At 45.6% G+C, this 25018-nt stretch overlaps 1 protein-coding gene across 1 annotated transcript in view; it reads right to left on the reverse strand.

Annotated features, from left to right (window-relative positions):
* LOC147610208 (histidine-containing phosphotransfer protein 1-like) overlaps positions 1 to 21491 on the reverse strand; it is a 41163-nt gene extending 19672 nt beyond the window's left edge. Inside the window, exon 1 of the mRNA XM_086786149.1 lies at positions 20788 to 21491. Within this exon, the coding sequence (XP_086642275.1) occupies positions 20788 to 20847 (60 nt within the window). The 5' untranslated portion in view covers positions 20848 to 21491. The remainder of the gene's footprint in view (positions 1 to 20787) is intronic.
* Positions 21492 to 25018: the final 3527 nt, after the last annotated feature.

Below are 25018 nucleotides of genomic sequence, written 5' to 3' on the forward strand. Positions count from 1 at the left end.
GCCGTCAAGTTTTTGAAGGCCGGTTTCATGGTTCCATTGCCGGGATATCGTCGACTTTCTCAAGGAGATGAGCCCGTGGTTGTCACATCAAAAGCTTCAACATGTGGAAAGTGAAAAGGAAGTGCAAGAGACAGTGCAGGATTGTATGAGGTGAAGAGCAAAAGCTAACGATGAAGCTCAGGAGAAAAGACACCAAGGACAAGAAGTAGTCAGCCAAGAACAAGAAGCAGTTGAAGTGTTATGGTGCAAGAGATGGGTTGAAGGCTATGGCTTTTGACACTTTGTCACCAGTGGTATATTCACAGAGGCTTCATGGGTTCGGAAGGCAGCTTCTTTCTATGTTTAGCAGTGGTGATCTACTATGCTTCATCAGGAACTTGTGCTTACCACTTGGGTGGAGTGCAAGCAAGTTTTGGGTGCCTATGGATGTATCAGATGAGGCTTAGATGGAAGAGGAGGAACTTGATGAGGTTCTTATTCCCAAGCAGATACTGGCACATAAGGAAAGAAAGGTACGAGGTAAAGTTTCGCGTCGCTATCTTGTGAAGTTTAAAGAACTATTCACCAATGGATGCGAAGTGGATGGAGGAGGGTGACTTAGCAGATTCACCTAAGGTATTGCAGCTTTATCTTGATGCTTTTGAGTTGGAGCCGACTCTTGCAACGGCTCATTCAGGTTCAGTAGAGCATAGGTCTGGAGCATTGCCTGATGCTCAAGAGGGGAGTAGCACCTCCACTCCCTTGTTATAGACAGGCTCAGTTTTCATCTAGGAGTCGCTTGGTGACATCTTTGTATTCACCCGAGGTACTGAGGCTGACAGTACATCTGCTTATGGGACTTCTATGATATTGTGTACTAGTCACATGAGATGGTAAAGTTGGGTATGGTTCACAGTCGGCCGCACCTTGAACTATAACTGCAACTATGGATGGGTAGAGCATCTTGAGGAGCATATTGTTTGCGAATGCATATATGTGTCATGCATATGTTTGTCATATGTTGTATGATGCATGGTTTTGTTTTTGGCTAACACAGATTACGTGTTTCCACTTGATTTTAGACTTTTGCTACAGGTTCTGAAAGAACAAGCAAGAGTTGTTTGTCACTTTGACGTGACGGTTTGGCCTTATTGTTCAAGATGATTGTTTCATCACCCAGATGCACTTGAGGGCCATTGATTTTGTCATATGGGGAAATCTTTGCTCATAGGATGCCTTACTGTGCCATTGAGTGCAATCGAGGACGCTTGCTATTTTTCAAGAGGGGGGTATGTTACGACCCTGTGTTTTTCCCTCTGGACAACAAGTAGGTGGGCACGGGCACGGGACGCACAGTGTGGACAGGCTTCAGTTGAATGTGAAAAGGAAACTCATAAGTGTGGCCAGCCCAAGTGTGAAAGGAGACAAAAGGGATTTTGAGGTTATAAGGTTTTTAAAACCTTTGATGACAAAAATAATAATATTATTTGAAGGCATGCGTTTTTGCTATTGCTTTTAGTTTTTGGAGAAAAAGCAGGTGGAGGCGCCTCTTCATAAAGGGAAGGGTGGCGGATTCCGAAGCATGGAGTCGTGTGGCGCTTCTCCTTGGACATGGTTTCCTCCCATGCATGTGTGTGGTTTCCTCCCATGCATGTGTGTGCGAGCAGTTACGTGTGGGTATGCGCTTGTAGGTGCGTGCGCACGTGGGCATGTTGTCGCCTGCTATTCTATAGCCATGTTGGTGGGCAGTGTTGCAGTTACACGTGTGGTGTTCCTTTGGCAACTGGCAGCCTGTAGGGGGCTGCATGAGGCGTTTCTCACGCCTTCTTTCTCTTGCTCTGGAAGGCTGTGGCGAGCTGGGCTGCTGAGGTGCTGCTGTGCATGGGGTGCTACTACCACTGCCGCAAGGTGCTGCCGCCGCCGCCGCCAGCAGCTGCTGCTACGTATGGATTACAGCCGGGCAGCAAGGGGCAGCCAAGCGGGCAATCAGCAACGGGGGCCAGGCAGGTGACCAGGTGACTGAGCATGGACTACTGTCAGCAAAAAGCAACTAGACAGGTTTCAGGTAGAGGCTGCACGTGTGGAAGACCAAGTGGCTGCGCATATGGGCTGCAGCTAGCAAACAGGAGCCAGGCGGATGCAGGCAGGTTGCATGTGTGGAAGCAGACAGCAGAGACAATCTCCAGGTGACTGTTGGGTTGGACAGCACGACTCTATCTCTCTCTTGGAAGAAGGCGAGCTGAAGGAGGCACCGAGGGGCTAACAGCCAAGGGGTTTCTCTCTCTCTCTCTCTTCATCACAAGCAGGTTCTGTTTATGAGAATAGGATGCAGAGGATCAAGTTAAGATGCACAGGATGATGTTCCTGGAAGAGATGTGTGTTGCTCTTCGTCTTGGACCTATGTGTATTCAGGGATTGCTTGACACATCCTCTATCTTTCTCTCTCTAGGTTTTGGCAACCGTGATCTGAGGATTTATCTGTCATGGAAACAGGACATTGGTCTTTCGAGAAGAAGCAAGACTTTGGTATCGAGGAAACAGGCCTATGGTTTATGGGATACAGGTCTATGGTTTATCAGATACAGGTCTTTGGTTTCATGAGGAAAGCATGTCTCTGGATTCATGTGAACAGGTTTTAGTTTCTCTCAAGGTTACATGCAAGCTGTGACTATAGAAAGGACATGTGGTTTGGTACAGCCCTACTACTGTTTGGGGAAGGGTTGTGAGAATCCATGATTGAGATGGAGAAGACCTTTTCAAGCACGGAGGTGTCGTACAGGTGTGCCTTCTCTATGGAATGCTTTGCTGTCTTAACGAGAGTTCTTATTTGGAAAGTCCTAGGTGAAAAGCTGAAAGGGATGCTATTGGTTTTCAGTTTTCCCGGGATCTTGTGTATAGAGAAGAGTTTACACGCCTATCTCTCTGTCTTTCTTGTGCTGTCTATTTTCTGCACTCTACTTGCTCTTGTGGTCTCAAGTTTGGTTATCATTCCCACTGCGTATTTTGACAAATCGGTGTACTTGTATTATTTGCAGGAGCACTCTAGCTCCCCTGTTTGTTTTACTTTTCCAGGTTCCCAGGGGTGATGAAGTGTTTTGTGTGCGAGTGTTTGTTTCACCGCCCGTCAAGTTTTTGAAGGCCGATTTCAGCACCATGTAAGGATGCAACATCTAAAATTGGTATAAAGGGCTGGCGATGAAAAATTTGCTGCTATTGAGCATAAATGTGTATTTCCCTATGTATCAAAGTTCTTTGTGTAATTTTCTCTGTCAAGATATGTGTTTGTGTTTTTTAAGTTGGACCAAGTTGTGTTTTATGCTCTAGATCATGTGTTTATCACAGTTGCAACAACCTCTAGTCACCTTATGATGTAGGCCATGTGGGTTGTGTGTGATCTGGTTGGTCCTTCTTCCTGGTGGTTAGCTCTACCCAAGGTGCACCACTGCATGCACATGAAATAGGACTATGGGTCCTGATTTATCCTTGCAATAGCACAAGAGATAGCCCAAGAGGGGGGTTTGTTGGAAAGCAAGGCCTTATCTCTGTGGTTGTTATGGTCAACGTATACTTGATCCAAGTGTGTGTATACTTGGTCAACATTTGTCCTCTTCCATGTGAAATGTCCATATCTCATAAATATGAGCCTGTACTTGTGCACACCATACCATGTATGTGAGAAATCACAATACATAGAGTTCCAGATTGCCTTGGTAACCCATCATACCTTGGAAAATTCTACGTTCAACCTTTGTAAAATAAGGCCGAGCTAATTGGACAGCGTGTTGTTTTCAGTTATGTCTGGACCTGATCTTGTGTACTCTACCCTTGGGATCCCATAACTAGCATGAGAAACTAGAGCCATCAGCCTAGACTTATCCTTGACACAATATGAGGTAATCCCTTGCTTAAGTTTAGTGAGTCTTTAGCAATCTTTTAAAACAGCATACATGAATCTGAAAGAGATGTAGTAGAGACAACACCAGATGGGTGAATGAGTGTACAGAGCGGAAGCAAATAAGCACTAGAGTGTGCTGAGCAAAGAGTGCAAGAGAGAGATATGGAGCAACTATGCTAAATATACTGAAATGATACAGTCCCAAGCAAGAGACAGAAAGTGTCTCATAAGTGAGGGAGCAAAAGAAAGACTAGATGTCATGTGCACAGTGGGTATCTACCGTGTGCTATACGCATGCAAGACTAGTTTCGAGGCTTGGGGAAGCTTGGAACTAGGCAGGCTGATTGACGAGCTGAGTTAGGGAAATACTAACGGGCGGGCACCCAAGTATGGATGGGCGGGCGGCCAAGTGTGGACGCCCGATGACCGGCCAAGAGCCTATAAAAGGGTGGCCAAGGTTAGTTATTGTATATAGAGAGTCTCGCGAGTTTGTGAGAGCTCTATGGTCTTGGAGCCTGGATCTAGTGCAGACGTGCACCTCCTTTATGCAGCCGAGGCAGCAGCAATCTCGAGGCCCGCAAGGCAGCTTCGTGGCGGTATGGGACGTCGCGAGGAGGAGATTGGTCGGTACGTCAACCTAGTTAGCTCAGCTCGTGGCTCGGTGGGGACAGCCAAGACTATGGGCTTGCCCACGGCTGTCATGGTTGGGAGGTGAGTCAGGCCTGCACCCCCTTTGTTGTTTGTTTATGTCATGTGCACAGTGGGTATCTACCGTGTGCTATACGCATGCAAGACTAGTTTCGAGGCTTGGGGAAGCTTGGAACTAGGCAGGCTGATTGACGAGCTGAGTTAGGGAAATACTAACAGGCGGGCACCCAAGTATGGACGGGCGGGCGGCCAAGTGTGGATGCTCGATGACCGGCCAAGAGCCTATAAAAGGGTGGCCAAGGTTAGTTATTGTATATAGAGAGTCTCGCGAGTTTGTGAGAGCTCTATGGTCTTGGAGCCTGGATCTAGTGCAGACGTGCACCTGCTTTATGCAGTCGAGGCCGGCAGCAATCTCGAGGCCCGCGAGGGCAGCTTCGTGGCGGTATGGGACGTCGCGAGGAGGAGATTGGTCGGTACGTCAACCTAGTTAGCTCAGCTCGTGGCTCGGTGGGGACAGCCAAGACTGTGGGCTTGCCCACGGCTGTCATGGTTGGGAGGTGAGTCAGGCCTGCACCCCCTTTGTTGTTTGTTGTTCGTTTGTTTGCAGGATTCGAGTTTCGAACCAAGATCGATCACGAGGGGATCCGTGGGGATTTGACAGTGGTATCAGAGCATACCTCGTGAACGAGCAAGTCGGTAGGTAGAGAAGAAGAGGTCGAAGAACGGTATGTGTTAAAAAACTTGCTGTTTTTTCTGTGCATACTACAGTTTTCAGATTTGGTATGTGTTTTTTCTTCATCAAAGAACCCCATGTTGATGGGAGATGGTAGTCTTAGAAGGGTTGATTGTTTTGCAAGAAGTAGGGTCTTTTTGCTTGGCAAAGAAGAGGCCTGTTTTGTTGTGCATACGCATAACTTGCAAGGAGAGAAAACAGAAGGAAAAAAAAAAAGAAGAAAAAAGCATGATGCTTTTCGTTGCTTTTTGGCGCATGAGAGAGAGAGCGAGAGAAGTGCTTGATTGCTGATGAAAGGTTGGCGACTGGCCGAGTACTGCTGACGTGTGTGTCGTGTGTGTCATAGGCGTGGAGGCTGCTCACAGCTACAGGCGGCCAGGCCTGCGTAGCCAGCCCCAGCCGGCGCCCAGGCCACGCAAGACTAGCGCACAGGCCACGCAAGACCAGCGCACAGGCCACGTGGCCCTGTGGCCAGGCGTAGGCGCAGCCTACGTGTGCGCACAAGCGCTGGCTGCAACGCAGGCGGATACACGTGTGGCGGCACAAGCGTACATCTGACGGCAGCTTCAATCGACGCAGTCAGCACACAATCGGGTTATTCCAGGAGGGAAGCGAAAAAAAAAAACACAAGGCAAGCACGTTTTTTTTAGCTTTTGTTTTTTTTTAGAATTTAAAACTTTCAAAGTTTTAAAAGAATCCTCCAAGGTTTCAAAGGTTTCAAGATGTTTATTTTTTTTAAGAAAAGAGAATATATATATATATTTATTTATTTATTCCCAAAAAAAAACACAAAAGCTAAAGCAAAAGCTAAGCATAGCTTTTCGAGATTTTTTTTAGCTTTTGGGAAACCTTTATAAACCCCCCTCTAGTGGGCTTCTTGCCACACATCTCTCGAGTTCTCAAGTTCTCAAGTTTTCAAACTCTCAAGCTCTCAAGTTCGCTCGCACTTTTGTTGTGCAAAGATCGAATTTTCTCTCCGCGTATCCTCTTCACGATGTCGACCCAAGAATCAGAGTTGGAGCCCCTCGTGGAACGCGAAGGCTTGCCGGCTACGGAAGGTATCGATGCCGATCTTTTTGACGAGTTTGTGTCAAGAGTTCAAAGTAGCTCTCGAAGCTTCTTCGACGGAACGTCGGGCACAAATCGCAGCTCAGATGCAAGCTTTGCAGAACTCCATCGCTCTATTGACCACTACCCTCTCTACTTTCTCGGGAATGGATACCTTGGCTTCTGCTTTAGGCCCCAATATTACTCCGGAACCGTTCGGGGGCGAGCAAAAGCAGAGAACCAAGGAGATCGTGGACACTTGGCTACACAAGTGGCAAGTTCACTTTCAGTTTCATCCATATGATGATGGAAAGAAGATACAGTTAGCAGCAGGTTTCCTGTCCGGCAAAGCTTTGCTTTGGTGGAAGGAACTGAACCCAAAGCCAACGACTTGGGCACAATTTGAAGACATTTTCAAGAAAGAATTCCTCAAGAAAGAGGATGATTATGATGTTGTTGCCCGGTTTTCAGCTTTGACCATGACCTCGCAGCACGTCACTTATGAGGTCTACCTCCAGAAGTTTCGTGACTTGCAGATGAAGGCTACAAAGATGGATGAGGATGGGCCAGATCCGTCGAAGTAAATCACCTTGGGGTGCACCTGTTTTGCTTAGGAGAAAGAAGGACAATACTTGGAGAATGTGTATAGATTACAAAAGATTGAACAAGCTGACTATTAAGAACCGTTATCCTCTCCCTAGATCAGATGACCTAATTGACCGGTTAGCAGGAGCGAAATATTTCACGAAGATAGATTTACGTACTGGCTATCACCAGATACGTATTCATGAAAGGCATGTCGAAAGAACCGCCTTTCGGACTAGGTATGGCCATTACGAGTTTCTCGTATTACCTTTTGGGTTAACCAATGCTCCAGCCACTTTCCAGCAAATGATGAACGATCTTTTTCGTGAACATTTGGGGAAATTTGTGGTGGTATTCCTAGATGATATTTTTGATATATAGTCGTACTCTTGAGGATCATGTCAGACACCTCACGATTGTCTTATCTATTTTAAGACAGAATCGACTATATGCTAAATTCAGTAAATGTGAGTTCTTTATGACCGACATCATTTACTTGGGACACAAGATCACTAGAGATGGATTGAGCATTGACTATGACCGAGTTCAGAAGGTTTTGGACTGGCCTATACCGCGAACAGTGAAACAACTTCGTTCTTTTCTCAGTTTTGTAGTTTTTCTTCGGAAATCTGTACGGGAGTACTCTCAGCTCACCCTACCGATGACCGACTTATTGAAAGGTCGTGGACGTAAGTCCAATCAGCCTATCACTTGGAATAACGATTTGGATATGGCCTTCAGACTTTTGAAAGATAAAGTCAAGGAAGCACCTATCTTAGCATTGCCTGATCCTAGTCGGCCTTATGTTCTTGAAACTGATGCCAGTGACTATGCTATCGGGGCTGCTTTATTTCAAGATGGTAGACCGGTTGCTTTTGAAAGTAAAAAGCTGGACGACACTCAATCTCGTTGGCCAACCCTTGAGAAGGAGCTTTATGCTGTGATTCATGCTCTCAAGGTTTGGAGACATTATTTATATGGCTCCAAGTTTGTGGTATTGACTGATCATCAGTCAATCAAGTATGTGTGTGATGCGGATGATTTGAGAGGTAGGAAAGCTCGTTGGGCAGAGTTAATGCAAGATTTTGATTTTGAGATCCGTTATCGGAAAGGGTCCATGAATAATATTGCAGATGCGCTTAGTCGGATTAGAGAGGTGAATACTTTGTCGTTCACCGAGATTTCTACTGACTTATTTCAGTCATTGAGAGGGCTTTGCAGGACTGATAGTTATTTTCGTCCATTTTGGCAGAAGATCCACCAGGATGGGAGCTCATTGATTGACCAAGACTCGGTGACTGCGCAGTCTACCATTCAGGCTGCAGGAGGTCAGTGGATGATTCAGAATGGTTTACTATTCCGTAATGACAAAATTTATGTACCACAGATCCCGGACATTAGGTCCAAGATTCTGAGGGAGTGTCACGACACCCCTTCTGTTGGACACCCTAGGGTACACAGGACACTATCTTTAGTGAAACACACTTTTTATTGGCCGAAGATGAAAGGGTATGTAGAAGACTATGTTCTCAAGTGTCAGATTTGTCAGGCAAATAAAGCTGAACGCTTTAGACAGACTCGGTTGTTGCATCCTTTGCAAATCCCACGTAATAAATGGAAAAGTATTTCCATGGATTTTATTACCGGATTGCCAAGAACACATCAAGGCCATGATTCTATTTGGTTTGTGGTAGATCACTTGACAAAAATGGCTAGATTTTTACCGACCCGGAAGACTATTACAGCTACGCAATTAGCTCGACAGTTTATCGAGCAATTGTTTAGACTGTAAGGGTTACCGCAGGACATAGTCAATGATAGGGACTCTAAGTTTACGAGTGAATTTTGGAAACTTGTTTTTGAGAAGTTGGAAACAACTTTGAATTTGAGTTCCTCAGATCATCCTCAATCTGATGGCCAGACTGAAAGAGTGAATCAGATTTTGGAGGATATGCTTCGAGCATATGTATCCAAAAGACAGAGTTCATGGGAGGATTATCTTCCTATGTTAGAATTTGCATATAACAGTACTAAGCATACGAGTACAGGATTTAGTCCTTTCATGCTTATGTACGGTTTTCAACCAAGATCACTTGTTACAGTAGGATTCTCAGGACTTCAGCATGATGCAGCACGTAATTTTTTGCAAGATATGCAAGAAATGTTACAAGTTGCCAAGGAATCTATTAGAAGTGCTCAAGACCGAGACAGGTTTTATTCTAATAGACATCGTTCACCTAGAGAGTTCTCTGAAGGAACGATGGTGTATTTGCGAGTTCCGAAAGATTCCGAGACTTTACGGACAGGTAGATCTCCGAAATTATCCCCTAGATACTGTGGACCATTTCATGTTTCACGACGGATTGGTTCAGTTGCATATGAATTGGATTTGCCTTCTCATGTGAAAGTTCATCCTGTATTTCATGTCAGTAGACTTAAGGAAGTACTGGGTGGAGCAGATCAGTTAGTTACTCCTCAAGAAATTATAGATGTCCAGGACATGACATTTGTTCCGCACGAACCTGAAAAGATTCTTGGATTTCGTGAACGAAGATTGCGTCATACGCTTATTACGGAATACAAGATCAAGTGGAAGGATCGTGTTGAGGAGGATGCTACATGGGAGACATTGACTTCTCTTCAGAGAGATTATCCTGGCTTTTTAGTGAGCTCAGGAGTGAGCTCTTAGAGGAAGGGATGTCATGTGCACAGTGGGTATCTACCGTGTGCTATACGCATGCAAGACTAGTTTCGAGGCTTGGGGAAGCTTGGAACTAGGCAGGCTGATTGACGAACTGAGTTAGGAAATACTAACGGGCGGGCACCCAAGTATGGACGGGCGGGCGGCCAAGTGTGGACGCCCGATGACCGGCCAAGAGCCTATAAAAGGGTGGCCAAGGTTAGTTATTGTATATAGAGAGTCTCACGAGTTTGTGAGAGCTCTATGGTCTTGGAGCCTGGATCTAGTGCAGACGTGCACCTGCTTTATGCAGCCGAGGCCGGCAGCAATCTCGAGGCCCGCGAGAACAGCTTCGTGGCGGTATGGGACGTCGCGAGGAGGAGATTGGTCGGTATGTCAACCTAGTTAGCTCAGCTCGTGGCTCGGTGGGGACAGCCAAGACTGTGGGCTTGCCCACGGCTGTCATGGTTGGGAAGTGAGTCAGGCCTGCACCCCCTTTGTTGTTTGTTGTTCGTTTGTTTGCAGGATTCGAGTTTCGAACCAAGATCGATCACGAGGGGATCCGTGGGGATTTGACACTAGACTAGATGAAAAAGCGAGAGGCCAGGCCACCTAGATTGTGGGCTGGCCGATTGGACAAGATGAATTGGCCGACTGGGTAAAGTGAAGCTGGCTGACTGGGAAAAATGCATCCAGCATGGAAAAAATATACAAAAAAGGGGTGGCCAGCCCACAATCTAGGGCCATGAAAAGGGACCAAAAGGGACACCAAATATGAGCAAAAACTGGGGATGAATGTGCTAACACCCCCTCTCAACACCAGATGCTGAACATACTCCGAGAAGCCAAAGTTGCGTTTGGAGTATTGTCCTTCAGCGGAGAATGCAACAGATTTGTTCACCAAGCCGGTTTCTCTGGCTTCCTTGGCTCATCTCCAGCAAGAACCCATTTACGAACATAGTGATACTGTATCTCAATGTGTTTCGTACGAGCATGAAACACAGGGTTCTTGGCGATGGCGATGCAACTCTGATTGTCACATCAAAGAAGAGTAGATCCCGTAGAAGGACAGCCAAGCTCCTTCAATAATCTCCGCAACCAAATCGCCTCACATGCAGCATAACAAACCGCACGATACTCCGCCTCTGTAGAGGAAAGCGCCACAATAGACTGCTTTTTACTGCTCCATGAAATGGCTCCAGACCCAAGTGAAAAAACACAACCGGTGGTCAAACATCGAGCATTTGGATCTCCAGCCCAATCTGAATCAGACCATCCAAGAAGAGTGCATCCTTGGCCATAGAAGATGCCAAAGTCCAGAGTACCACGCAAGTACCGAAGAACTCTGAGAGCACACCACCAATGCTGCTGATGGGTTTGAATGCTACTGACGGGTTTGGATGAGAAAGAACTCAATAAGCTGACTACGAAACACACGTCCAATCGAGAGTAGGTCAACCAAACCAAACTACCGAAGAGAACCCGATACTGTCCCTGATCAATCCCTACAGATGCATCAAGAAGAGAAAGCTTCTCACTAGTATCCATAGGAGAAGATACTGGTTTGCATCCAATCATCTGAAATCTGTCAAGAATCTCCCGTGTGAACTTCTGTTGAGAGAAGAAAATGCCCTTCAAGGTCTGCCAAATCTATAAGCCAAGAAAATAATGCAGAAGGCCAAGATCCGTCATCTCAAACTCTGTCTCCAAAGCATCCATGAGTGAACGGATCCTCACAGAATAAGAACCTGTAAAGATGAGGTCATCAACATAGACCACAATGAAAACAATCAACCCCCTCTCAAGGAGGATATAAAGGTTTGAATCTGCATGAGAACGGCGCAGGACGAGCTTCTCAAAGAACTCATCAATTCGCTGGTACCAAGCCTGCGGAGCTTGCTTCAGACCATATAGAGCTTTCTTTAGCCGGTACACCGGATCCTGTTTGCCTGGAACAACAAATCCCGGCGGCTGATCAACATAAACCTCCTATGTAAGCTCTCCATTCAAGAAAGCCGACTTGACGTCCATCTGGAATATGGACCATCTATGATGTCTGTTCAATAGCATCCAGCTCTGCCTGCATAGCACGACGCCAAGGCTCATGTGAAAGAGCCTCATCCACAGAAGTGGGATCAGAAGGAACATGAATGATAGGACATAAGAGCATAGTTAACAAACATGTTGCCCTCATGAATTTGTTTCCCTGAAACTCTGGAAGATCGCCTGAGAGAACCAGGCGGAGGAGCAGAAGGAAGCTCACGTAACCCAGAATCACGAACTGTCTGAAAATACCATCTAGGCACAGATATGCTCGAACTCGTTGGAGGAGGAGCAGAGTCATCATCATCTAACTGAGAATCCACAGCTGGAGGTGTAACAGAAGTAGAGGGAGGAGGAGGAGGAGGAGGAGGAGGAGGCGAAGGAGGCGAAGGGAGAAGAAGCTCACCACCCCCCTCTGAAGATGTAGGAGTCTCATCGAACACCACATCATGGCTCACAACAACTTTGCCGACCTGCTGATCATATAGACAATATGCCTGGGACACAGTGCTGTGTCCGAGAAGAGTCATACGCTGAGACTTCGAGTCCAACTTGCAGCGATGATCCTTATGCACATGTATATACGCCGAACAACCAAATACCGAGAAACGAACAACAGAGGGCTTCTCACCATGGAAAGCCTCATATGGAGTTTTATCTGGAAGAGCAGCAGTAGGAGACCTGTTCTAAATGTAGACAGCAATGGAAGCCGCCACAGCCCAGAAACGTCGAGGTAAAGAAGAATGCTCAAGCATAGCACGGGCCATCTCCATAATGGTTCTATTCTTCCTCTCTACAACTCCATTCTGTGATGGAGTATATGCTGTAGTAAGCTGTCTCCAAATGCCATGGGTCCTGCAATATTGCTGAAACTCCTGGGATGTAAACTCACCCCCTATGTCGGTCTTGAGAGCCTTGACCGAGAAACCGGTCTCTTTTTCCACCTCACCTCTCCAATCACAAAAGTGCTAAAAAGCCTCATCCTTGGACTTCAAAAAGAAGACCCAAGTATATCTGGAGAAGTCATCCACCATCACGAGCATGTACAACACCTTACTCAAAGACGCGGTACTCATAGGACCACATAAGTCTGCATGAACAAGGGTAAGTGATGTCGAAGATAAGATCTGTGTGTAACCTCCGTCGGAAAGGCGGCTCGGTGTTGCTTCCCTTGTAAACAAGAGGAACAAGCAGAAGATGGAGCCTTGATGGTCGGTAAACCCTCAACTAACCCATCCTTCGAGGCTCGCTTTAGAAGCTGATAGCTCAAATGGCCAAATCGAGCATGCCAAAGAGCAGAAGAAGAACCAGAAGAAAGCAGAGCGGTCAACTTGTACATACCACTATCTTGGACTCCCTGAGCCAAGATGCTACCAGTCTCCTTATCACGAATGGTAATCTCATAACGAGAGAAGATCACCTCCGCACCCTAAGCTGTAAGAGCACTCACTAACAAAAGGTTAAATGCCAAATCTGGAATGTACAGAACGTCAGAGAAGTACCTCTTGTCCTCGGAAGAGCGAAAGATAGGGATGGTGCCATGTCCATGCACTGGCACGGAAGAAGAATCACCCAAAGTGATCTCGCCTAACCTGGCAGTGAAGTCCTCGAGCCAATCTCGATGGGGTGTCATGTGAGCAGTAACACCGCTATCCACAATCTACGACCGCGACTGAGAAGTCACAAGAGAAAGTATACGACGAGTACCTGCTAATAGAAGAATACCATCATCCTTCTGGGTCTGAGGCACCGCTGTAGAGGAAGAGTTCTTTGCTTCTTCATCCCGCTTCTTCTTGTGACATTGGGGCGATTTATGACCCTTCTTGCCACAATAATGACACTCAATGTCCTTGTTTTTAGAAGATCTGCTTTTGTCTATCTTTATCCTTGTCGTTATCCTTGGAGTTCTTGTTAGAACCCCTTTCCCTTTCTTCTATTGATTCTTCCCTTTATCTAGCGCAGCCAAAGCTCCATCAGAACCACCAGAGGTGCCAGTTCGCTCCTCAAAACGAGACTCAATCTGCATAATGGAGGGGAGAACTTCCTCCCAAGTAACTGGAACAGGACGAGGAGAAGAAACAAGAGACTGAAAATAAGCATCAAACCTCTCTAGAAGCTTGGAGAGAAGCCGAATAGCCATATCCTCTGTAGAGATATCCTTGCCACAAATAGCAAGCTCGTCTCGGAGGTCTTTCATCTTCGAGATGAAAGCTGATAAAGATGGAAAGGCAGAAACTGACAGGTTCATGAGCTATTTTTCTAATGCCAAAATCCGACCCGGAGACTTAATCTCGTAGAGATCTGCAAATGCCTTCCAAACTTCATGTGCAGCATCTGCTGCACGCACATGAGAGAGAACAGAATCCTGACAGTTCAACATCAGAAAGGAGAAAACACAACGATCATTCGCCTGCCAAATATCAATCTGTGCCTAAGTCACACCACCGGAAGCAAGGGTAGGAGGGGTGGCATTGGCAGGTGTAACAAGCCAATCCCAGAGATCCATGCCACGCAAGGCTGATTTCACCTTCACCTTCCACAAAGTAAAGTTGGAACCATCCAACTTTGCACACTCGGAGAACATATGAAGTGTAGTCACGGCAGCCATCACAAAAGCTTGGGCTCAATCTCAAAAATATGCACAATCTCGGAAGGAGTGTCCACACAGGTACCAAGGTTGCCACCGAAGCCCGAACCACCACAAAACCCCCTCTACAAAAGGGAATGTCCACCGGAGAGGAAAACACAGCCAAAGAGGGGCTGCTGTCAAAGTTGACAATGCGGAAGCAGTATTGCGTTAGTGAGAAAACGCTAAGGGAGAGAGGATGAGAGAAAACGCAGGCAGAGAAAAGGGAGAGAGAGGGTACACAAACGCTAGAGAGAGGTAGAGAGAGAGAGAGAGAGAGAGAGAGAGAGAGAGTATTTGAACCAACACAACAGCAATGAATTAGACGAATTTTACAATGGAGCTAGGGTGCTTATATATCCACAAATGGACTTGGCCGACCTCACTTGAGATGCATAAAAAAAAAAATTTAACACCCTCTCTGCAGCTCATAGTGGACATAAGTAGGAATACGAAGTCGATGGAGAAGCTACCATGGACACCCTAGCAGTGGCCAACCACTAGGTACACCTCGGATTTGCAACCACCAGCTTGTCACCACCAAAAATGCCATCCTGAGCACCAACTGCCTCACAGAACATTGAACTGTAAGCCACACTACGTCCAAGAATCCCCATTCATGAACTGTGAACAAATCACGTCCAAAAAACTCCACAAGATAATGAACTTTGGTACACACCCTGTCCATAATCCCGAAAACAACAATGAATGACTACAGCACATCCATAGTGTTTTATACGCCATGTTGGTTCCTTGCTAGATGCCTAGTGCTTTGAATTCCGACACACGGATCCAAACACACAGAAATTGAACTCCGACACACGGGTCCAAGTCGTCAAAACGGGAGCATAGATTGCCCCTCTGCCACTCACATGCCTCTCTCTGGCTGAAGCACGTGGTAGCATCCATCCACCAAGCTAGAATGCTGGAGCATGTGCCAGTGTAGTCCTCGCCACACCGGCAGAAGCCGTATCATCCCTGGTAGATCACTATCACTGTCATCCTCGTCAGCTTTGCCTTTGCCCGTCATTCGTCGAGCCTTGAGCTTTAGCTTTGGATTTGCAATCCCGAGCCAAATGCCCTTGCTTTCCGCACTTATAACAACGGCTCCTAGACTTCTTATTGGATTCCGATGCAGCATGTGCCGATTCTACATCCTTCGGAAGTCGAATCTTGCCTTCGGAAATGAGCACTACTTCCTCCTCAATGAGAAAAGAGCTGAGATCATCAAATTCCAGCTTTTCCTTCGTGACTTGTAACGTAATGCCCTCGAGACCATCTCGTACTCCTTCGGCAGCTTCGTAAGAACCAAGGCAGCTAACTGGGTACTAGTTAACGCACTATTCATAGCCGATAACTGATCATGGATAACCTTTGCCTTCATTAGAAATGACTGCATAGAGGTCCCGGCTTCAAACTTAATGGAAAACAACTCGTCGAGAAGGATTACTAACAACTCGCATTGTTGAGTCTCGATCAAACATTCCTGCAAGCTTTGACCACATTTCCTTGGCAGTCTCTTCAAAGTCTGTATGGCAGGGGAAATTTCCTTGGTGAGAGATTCTGCAATCGCCGACATTGCCTTCGCATTGTGAGCCTCCCAATCCACAAGAGATTTGAGAAACTCCTCCTCCTGAAGACGTGTGAACCGATTGCTATCCCTTCGGGGACATTCCTCCGAGCCATCAACAATGTCCCATAAGCCTTTTCTGCTAAACCATAGCCTCATGATCAGGTTCCAATGCGCATAATTGTCGCCATTCAATTTGTCGTCCTTGCTCGAACATGGGAGACCCATCTCCTTCGTCAATCCGATCCTCCTCTCCAAAAAACGCAGCCCAAATCTCGTCCAACTTCACGCTGAAAATCAGCAGCACTCCTCCGCCTGAAAAACGCAGATTTGAAGGGGTTCTCCGCGATGAAAATGCTGCTAGATCCGATCAGCCCCCCTCTTATAGCAAAAACGCTGGTCCAAGGGTGCTTCTCACGATGAAAATGCAGCAAATCAATCGCTCTCCTGCCGGCTGAAAAACGCAGCCGAGATCTGCCTTCTCACGCTTCGGTCCCCTAGGCGTTGACGTGCCTTAGCTCTGATACCATGTCAAAGTTGAGAATGCGGAAGCAGTATTGCGTTAGTGAGAAAACGCTAAGGGAGAGAGGATGAGAGAAAACGCAGGCAGAGAAAAGGGAGAGAAAGGGTACACAAACGCTAGAGAGAAGTAGAGAGAGAGAGAGAGAGAGTATTCGAACCAACACAACAGCAATGAATTAGATGAATTTTACAATGGAGCTAGGGTGCTTATATATCCACAAATGGACTTGGCCGACCTCACTTGAGATGCATTAAAAAAAAAATTTAACAGCTGCTGTCCTGAAAAAACAGGCCGCCTGGATCCAAACTGCAAGTAGAAGAAAAACGCTGATGAGAAATTACCTTGTGGCTATAAGCGATGAAGCCAAAGTGAAGGAAAAGCAATCAGCAGCAGCAGTTGTCCAGAAAACGCAGCAACCAGAGGGCTGCAAAACTAAGAAAAACGCAGAGGTGAAGGGGCTGTAGATAGGGCTGAATCTAGGGCAGCAGAGGGAATCGCTGAACCGGGAGCGATGATACCAAATGAGTGCACAGAGCAGAAGCAAATAAGCACTAGAGTGTGCTGAGTAGAGAGTGCAAGTGTTACATGAGATGCTTCTTTCAGCCCTAAACACCACTATGCAAAAACGCAGACAAAAGGGAGAGAAGAGAGAGAGAGAGATAGCGGGAAATTCAGTATTTCATATGGTACAAAAAGGTACATAATTCCCTGCAGCCATAGACTGCCTTCTAGAAAAGGTAAATAAACCCTAACCCTAGTCTATGTCTAGACCCAACTCAACAAGGAGTTGAATGAGTAAAACAATGAGCAATTATGCCTATTTATAGGCCTGAAAGTGACCACCGACTAGTCGGCCAACTCCTGGACATAAAATAAACATATGCTGCAGCCGACTGGATTCCTCTTCTTCTGTGTGCTGGCCGACAGCCCCAATGTCCTCTCTTGGTCAACTCTCCTTGCCAAAACAGCATACCATGCTCCAAATCATGTTGCCTCCAGGATTAGCCCTGAGATTAGCATGAACATGTGTGTGCACATGACATCCCCCTCTGCTAAACTCGATGACGGGATTCCAATCTGCTTCTTGGATGACTGTCATCATCCCATTCCATTTCCGAATTCCCTCTGTCATCCTTCCTACTCTGGCAACCTTTTCACTGAATGCCCGCCCCGGTCTCCAATTCCACTCTAACTCTGAATAAGATCTATGCATCTGTTCCATCCAGTCCCCATTCCATTCCTGCCCTGTCTCTGAACACTGTTTTGCTCTTCATTCCTGAGAAATGAGTCTGGCACTCTCACTCGACCCCTTGGAGGATCATCCTCCCTTGGAACCGTTGGCCGAAAGCCTTTCCTAGCTCACAGGACTGCCATCCCCTTTGGGCTTTGTGGAACACCACCAACCAATCTCCTGGGAGCTCTTCCCGGTCTTGTGTTCCTTGCCTTGGGCTTCGAACTTTCCTGTACCTAAGACCTGTACACCTTCATACGGGGCTGAATCAGCGTTTAGCCTTGCTGAGCCTGGTGCTCTGATACCAATGTTACATGCAGAAGCTTTGAGATGCTTCTTTCAACCCTAAACACCATCTAGAACATGCTGATGCAAAAACGCAAACAGAAGAGAGAGCAGAGAGAGAGAGAGAGAGAGATAGCTGGAAATTCAGTATTTCATATGGTACAAAAAGGTACATGATTCCCTACAGGCATAGGCTGCCTTCTGGAAAAGGTAAACAAACCCTAACCCTAGTCTATGTCTAGACCCAACTCAACAAGGAGTTGAATGAGTAAAACAATGAGAAGTTATGCCTATTTATAGGCCTGAAAGTGACCATGTGAACTGGCCGACTACTGCTCGGCCAGCTCCTGGACATAAAATAAACATATGTTGCGGATTCCTCTTCTTCTATGTGCTGGCCCACAGCCCCAATGTCCTCTACTGGTCAACTCTCCTTGCCAAAACAGCATACCATGCTCCAAATCTATGTTTCTAGTCAGTCTTTATCATGTTGCCTCCAGGATTAGCCCTAAGATTAGCATGAACATGTGTGTGCACATGACAGTAAGAGAGAGAGAGAGAGAGAGATATGGAGCAACTATGCTGGAATATACTGAAGTGATACAGTCCCAAGCAAGAGATAGAAAGTGTCTCATAAGTGAGGGAGCAAAAGAAAGACTAGGCAAGATACAAAAGTGAGAGGCCAGCCCACCTATTTATCGGTGGGAAGAGCTGGCCGACTGGACATGCTACAACTGGCCAACTGGGCATAATAAAGCTGACCGACTGGGAAAATGCATCCAGGCTGGGGAAAAATCCCAGAAAAATATGTAAATATGGGATGGCCAGCCCACAATCAAGGGCCATGCAGAAGGGACCAAAAGGACACCAAACATGGGCAAAAACTGGGGATGAATGTGCTAACACCATGTCCATGTGTGCACATGACAAGTGGAGATGGGCAATGTATTATGTGAGATAAGATCAAAAAGGCAGTGAGATAAGATCCATAGACAATGTCATGTTCATCACATCGATGAGTGCCACATGGACATGGATCTAACTTGTAGCCGCCTCTTTAGCAAGATGAGGGTCAGAATATGGTCCGATTTGGGCAGTTTGGACAGATCAATAGATGCCCAAAGGTGCCCATGGTTGGGACACAAGTTGGGCACAATATGAGCATGTTTTACGGTTATTTTGATGATGTTTTTGAATGGTAATTTTGATGATGCTTTTGAACATGAAATAGCCGACCTGCAGAAGACTTGCCATCCTATCTCTGTGTAAAGAAGGTCAGAGGTCATCGTAGGACATCTATCTTACAGATCTCTCAGGTGTTGGCAAGAACCCCCACATAGAGGCAGCCCAGAGAGAGGGTGAAGCGAAGGCGGTGTTTGGGGGGGGGGGGGGGGGAGAGAGGGGAAGGTGTGCTGCTGCTGCTATTGGGGTAACAGGAGCTCCAGCTCTCAATCTTCAATTTCTGAACCCTACATTGTGCTTCAACTTCTTCATCTCGTTCTTCTTTCTCGCAGAAGTATGGTCGTATGACTGTTGAGGACCCGTTTATTATTGTTCCAAGCAAGGGGACCACTGTTCTTATCCCTACGTGAACAGCTTCATAGAGCCTCACTCTCCATACACTTCCACCTCTACACTATCATGGAGTTCGCCATAAACTACTTCCAAAAGAAAATACAGAGTTATCAAAAATGACATTAGGCATGTGTATGTTACAGGACCTGGTTTGAGCAGACAAGCTCCAGTCTAGGATGACTATGTCACCTAAAAATGGAAGAGCCAAGGAACACAAAGAGCTTCCACTGAAGCTTTAAAAACCATAAGAAGCACTTGGCCAAGTGTTAATAGGCTTCAATGTGGGTTGGGGCAAATCACTCTGCCTGTCTGCCTTGGCTACTATGCATGGCCTGCAAAACAGGTCCTCAAAACTGGTTTTTGGCTGCTTCTCTCTCTGGAATCAGACCCATGCACTTGTGCTCTGCATCCACAACATACTCAAACTGCATCCTCAAAAGTGGTTTTTGAATGTTTCGCTTCTTGGAACCAAGTCCATGCTCTTGTGCTCTCCATCAACTAAGAACTCAACATTTGTCCTTTTTAGGGGCATGTGCAACAGCAGGCTCTACTTGGCTGTTCTGCACCTGTGTGCCCTTTTACCACATTCATACCCTTTCTTCACATATAGCACCAATGTGTAGTCGCATCAATGTCTTACGATAGCTCTTAACTCAGGTGGTCTTTCACCCTGAGCACTATTATGCTCTGACCTCTTTCCTACATGTGGACAGAAGCTTGCAGTTTTGGTCCTTGACTTTTTAAGATCCTCAACCTCTGCACTTCTCAAAGTGGGACACTATTATGTCCAATAATATCAACAAAAGTTGGGGGCACGAATTGTCAATACTCCTACATAGAGAATGATATTTTGGAGACATCTTTGGAGCAATAAGCAGCTGCTCAGTGCACTTGCCAGATTTATCAGCATGAAGAACAGAAACAAACTCTTCTGGATAGTCAGATCTGCAGTCCTAGTGAACCATGTTCGACAGTGAAATTTCTTCCCTGCTGAGCCGTATTTCAACATGTACCTGGCAGAGCCACATTCCGGACCAAGCAGGAATCGTGTCAATGATTGATAGCTGTTTGTCATCAGGCCGACACTCTTATTGAAGTAGGTTCAAAAATCAGAAGGAAAGCATTATGGCAGGTTTGCTGCCCCAAAGAGAACCTAACAGCGGCCACTTTCACGAGCTTGAAACGGCAAGGTTGGAAAGCCTATGCCAGGTTCTCTGGCTCGCCAGAAGAGCTGGAGCTTGTGGTAACTGGAGGCTAAAGAGAATTCTCGTCCACATGCAAGACCAGAGAAGAAATAGGCCTAGACAGTGGAAAAGCAAAGCAGCAACAACAACAAAAAGAGCCGGTGCTTGGAGCCAAAAACCCACCTCTTGGAACAAGGAGTTGGTGAGGTCGATGAACTTCTGCTGTAGTCTAGCCACTTCCATCTTCTCCCGAAATTGCAATGTCCGGCCACAACTGAGACCGCCCAACTCCTAATTAGCGATTTCCTGCCAAATTTGAGACCGCCCAATTCCTAAAGCGAGGAGCAATGTCAAAAGAGCGACGCAGTTTTAAGCCAGGGAGAGGTACGGAGATCGTCTACTTGGACCAGGCCTCATGATCTCCAATTGCTTTGCCACAGGGACAGCATAAAGAAGCTACTCTCTCTCTCTCTCTCTCTCTCTCTCTCTCTCTCTGTGTGTGCGCGCGCGCGCGCGCGCTGCCCCCAACTGTAAGCAAAATGGGTGTGTAGGCACCTAATGGATTGCCCAAAAAGCCAGTGTGTGCGGTGAAGGCAACGTAAGCATCACTCACGGTTATTGTCAGAAGTGGGTTCCTGATAGGTCCATGGCTATGGCTATGGCTATGGCTAATGAAACGAGAAAGAGGAATTATGTGGTAGAGAGAAAGGGGAAGAAAGTGAAGGAGGCACGCAGGTACCCTATTGGAGGAAAAGATACGCAATCTAGGCCATTTGTAGCTCTTTGTGGACCCTCCCTCATTACTCTAATAGTTTGTGACCCCTTTGCGCAATCACTAGGAAGATCTCCTGCCCACTCCTCCCTGTCACCTTTCAACCCGTGTCCCCATCGTGCATCCATTTTAATTTTTTTTTGCCTAGACTACCACCAGACCTTAAGTCACTATGTCATGTGGCATTAGCCATCTACTCGTCGATGTGCTTGCAATGGGCCTGTTCACACCCATCATTGTCCCTTAGCCAACCACTTCACAATTATATGGCTTCCAAATTTTGTAGGATATGTGGTTGTCCACTTCAAAAACGGATTGCTTTTCATATGGGGTTGTCCACTTCAAAAAACCGATTGCTTTTCATATGGGGTTGTCCACTTCAAAAATGGATTTGCTTTTCCATATCTTTTTGTGATCTACAAATGGTTTTGCATACACCTTACAGAGCATTAATTACAACTACTTTTTAAATATCATTTTCTCGCATGAACTAAATTCACGCTCTGCTTTCCCTCCGGTTTTAAAATATAGAGCCACGTGTGAAAAGCATTTGCCACATGAAGTGTTCACATGTGAGAAACCAAAATCGGGCTTCGAAGTGTTTGGAAAATTGTGTCGGCTCAAATTTAAGATTTGCTAAGGAGAGCTTCTCATTAAGCTAGTAACATATCAAAATTATTGAGATGGCATTGTGCAATTCATTGGTTGGTGTCATATTCTCAAAATTCATATTCCTTACTTAACCCCTTACTCATCCCTATTCTAGGTTTTTTTATTATTCACTAGAGCATAATGCTTGCTACATCGTGGCAAGAGTTTTAACTTTGCATGGAGCTTAATAATCACCCCCACCTTGCCACAAGTCTTATTTAGCTCAATATCAAAGTTAAACCATTTCTACTTTTTGGCTTGACTTTGTAATTGCCTTTGTAAAACATAAAGCTAAGAGATTAAAATATTTTTTAGAGAACATATCAAATAACTAGGATGCTTAGGTACCCTTATCTGCAAGTACAAGTTTTGGTTTGCCATGTTATCTATAGCAAATGTCTGGCAGTTTTGATTGACATATCTCGAAGGCAAAGCTCAAAATTAACAAACATACAACGTGAAGTTTTACTTAGTCATAAATATCTTGAATTGATCAAACAAACATGAATCTATAAACATACTTGGAAAGGGTGCTAGAGTCACGTCCGGTATGAATGAACCACACGCCTACGATTGTGATCGATCGAGATCTTGAAGCACCTCGCAAAAAGGATAATTACAAATTGGTTAGCACAACCGAATCTAAGTTACATGTCATTGTTCAAGTTATACGAATTTTGTGCTTGTTTGTGCGAGTGAGAAAAAAAAAATGGCGGGGAGTTGGCACAATCCTCCCCAAAACTAACATAAGGGAACATGCCCTTTCCCCGTTTCCCAAATAACACTCTCTATATCGAAAGTGGACCAAAGATACACCTTCAGTGTTGAAAGTGGCCAGTAGTTTGCTCGAATATAAAAGAGATAAAAATAGGATGCGACGAGTCTCGTGTGATATTATTTCATGATTTTGTTGATTAACATAGAGCTATAACCGTTGTCGATGCGCATAAGTTATCTTCAATCTCGTAACCAAACCCGTAATCTGCAAAAAAAAACAGAAACAAAATTAAGATCAAGTAAATCTTCTCTTTCTATCGAGGCAGCTTGATCAAATAGCTAAGCCTAAAGAGGGCATGCTTGAGGAGCTTCTTTCTCAGGATGTTGTCTTTTGGAGTGCACTAATTGCAAGATGTGTACAACATCGCCAAGTGTGGTGTTTTAGCAAGAGCACCACACTTGGCATACATATCAAAAAGCACAATAGTGCCAAGCACTGTATCATTTCCAAACAACCATTGTCTAGCAATTTTATCGTGAATTTGTTTCTCTTTGTCAGCTGCTCTTATGCATTTTCTTTGCTCCACCGTTTTGCTGTTTGGCCATTGGTCTTTGGCCTCGCCTACCCCGCGGCAGGTGTCTCTTGCCACTATGCTTCTTTTCTAGGCTGCCAGCTTTTGCCTCCCTTGCTTGTTGCATATTGCGCGTGCTCTCTTCGCTGGCTCTTGCTGGACAGCCACAACAACATGTCATCACTTCTCTCTCCCTCTCTCATACACTTTCTTTACACTTGGGTAACACACTTTTTTTAACCTTGGGTAGCCAGGTGGTCTTCTCCTTATGCTTGCATTTGTACAAGCATCTTAGGCTACCCAAGTTAAAGAATGGTATGTACATGAGATATGGGTGAGGTTAAGGGCTCGAAGAGAATCATGTGCGACTCATCATGAGCTTGAAGTCATCGAAGTCCACATGACCGACCCCTTTACGATCTATGCTACAGATCATACGTTTGCATCTTTGGCGGTGGTTCTTGTCGAGGTCAAAGATGTGAAAGGCAGTCAGCTCGTCGTCGTGGCTAGCTATCTCACCGTTCATGTGCCGTGCTGAGGTCCACAAATTCTTGCAGATCGATGAAGCATCCCTGCTGGCGTCCACCTCTCGTCCACCACCACCTCCTCCTCCCATTGCCTAGCGACTGCAGCACAACACCCAGCTCATCGACAGAAATCTTTTCGTCTCGAATTGGGCTCTCTCTTGTGTTACGTTCCACTGAACCCGCCACAGAAACAAACGCCTTCGCTCTGCCTCTGTTAGGTGGAATAGCAATGTCCACCATATATATGGCCTACAAAGGCAGGTTTAGCACAAAGCCATTCCATGAAGAATTAGCAATACATTGCAGCTTAGAAATATTGACCAGGTACCGCAGTAGTGTTTCCAAGTCTTGCTCGTCTCTCCAGCTTCATTGATGAAGAAGGTCGGACAGTAGCACCTGTTTTTATAGCGTGTTTAGCTTTATGAGCATCTGTTGTTTTATATTTATAGCGTGATTAGCTTTTCTTGGGTAGCTCTCTTTATGCCTACTTTTATGTAAGCATGTTAGGATACCCAAGGTAAATATTTTGAAAAGGGGAACAATACTTTTATTTTTTTAAAAAGGAAAATTTCTCCATTAGAATCATTAAAAAAAGGAAAATTTCTCCATTAGAATACTCAAATTGCAGAGTTTATGAAGAGGATAGTTTGCTATGTAGAAATCAAGATTGTTGCGCAGAAATTTGATACAGTTTCAAGAAAGTGTGTAAAATCTTGGTGCAAATTTCAAGATTATGTGCAGTTGATACAGATTTTCAAGGATGGGTGCAAATCTTCAGTGTAGAACAGAGCAATTTATAAATTATGCAAAGTTTATTGTGTTGAAATCAAATCCTGACATAAAAACAGAACAGTAAGTGATTCTTGATCAAATCTTTCTGATCTTGATACTTTCTTACAAAAAAGATAGACAGAGATTACAAATCTGTTGGAGTAGCACAATTTATACAGATTAGCATAAATCTTGTTGAGAAAACACTGTTTACAAGTACATACCTTGGTTTACAGCATTTTAGCGCATTACCATCAAGAAGATATATATCATAGTCTCTGGTGGCTGTCCGACTACCCATTCAGCAGTCGTGTGGCTGGCCGACTACCTAATCAGTAGTCGTGGAGTTTTCTCTGCTGGCCGACTGCTTCATGCAGTCATTCAAAAACTAACCCCTGTTAGAC

Source organism: Cibotium barometz, chromosome 49 (assembly GCF_041138505.1).
Source record: "Cibotium barometz isolate CiBa-2024 chromosome 49, ASM4113850v1, whole genome shotgun sequence".
NCBI lineage: Eukaryota > Viridiplantae > Streptophyta > Polypodiopsida > Cyatheales > Cibotiaceae > Cibotium > Cibotium barometz.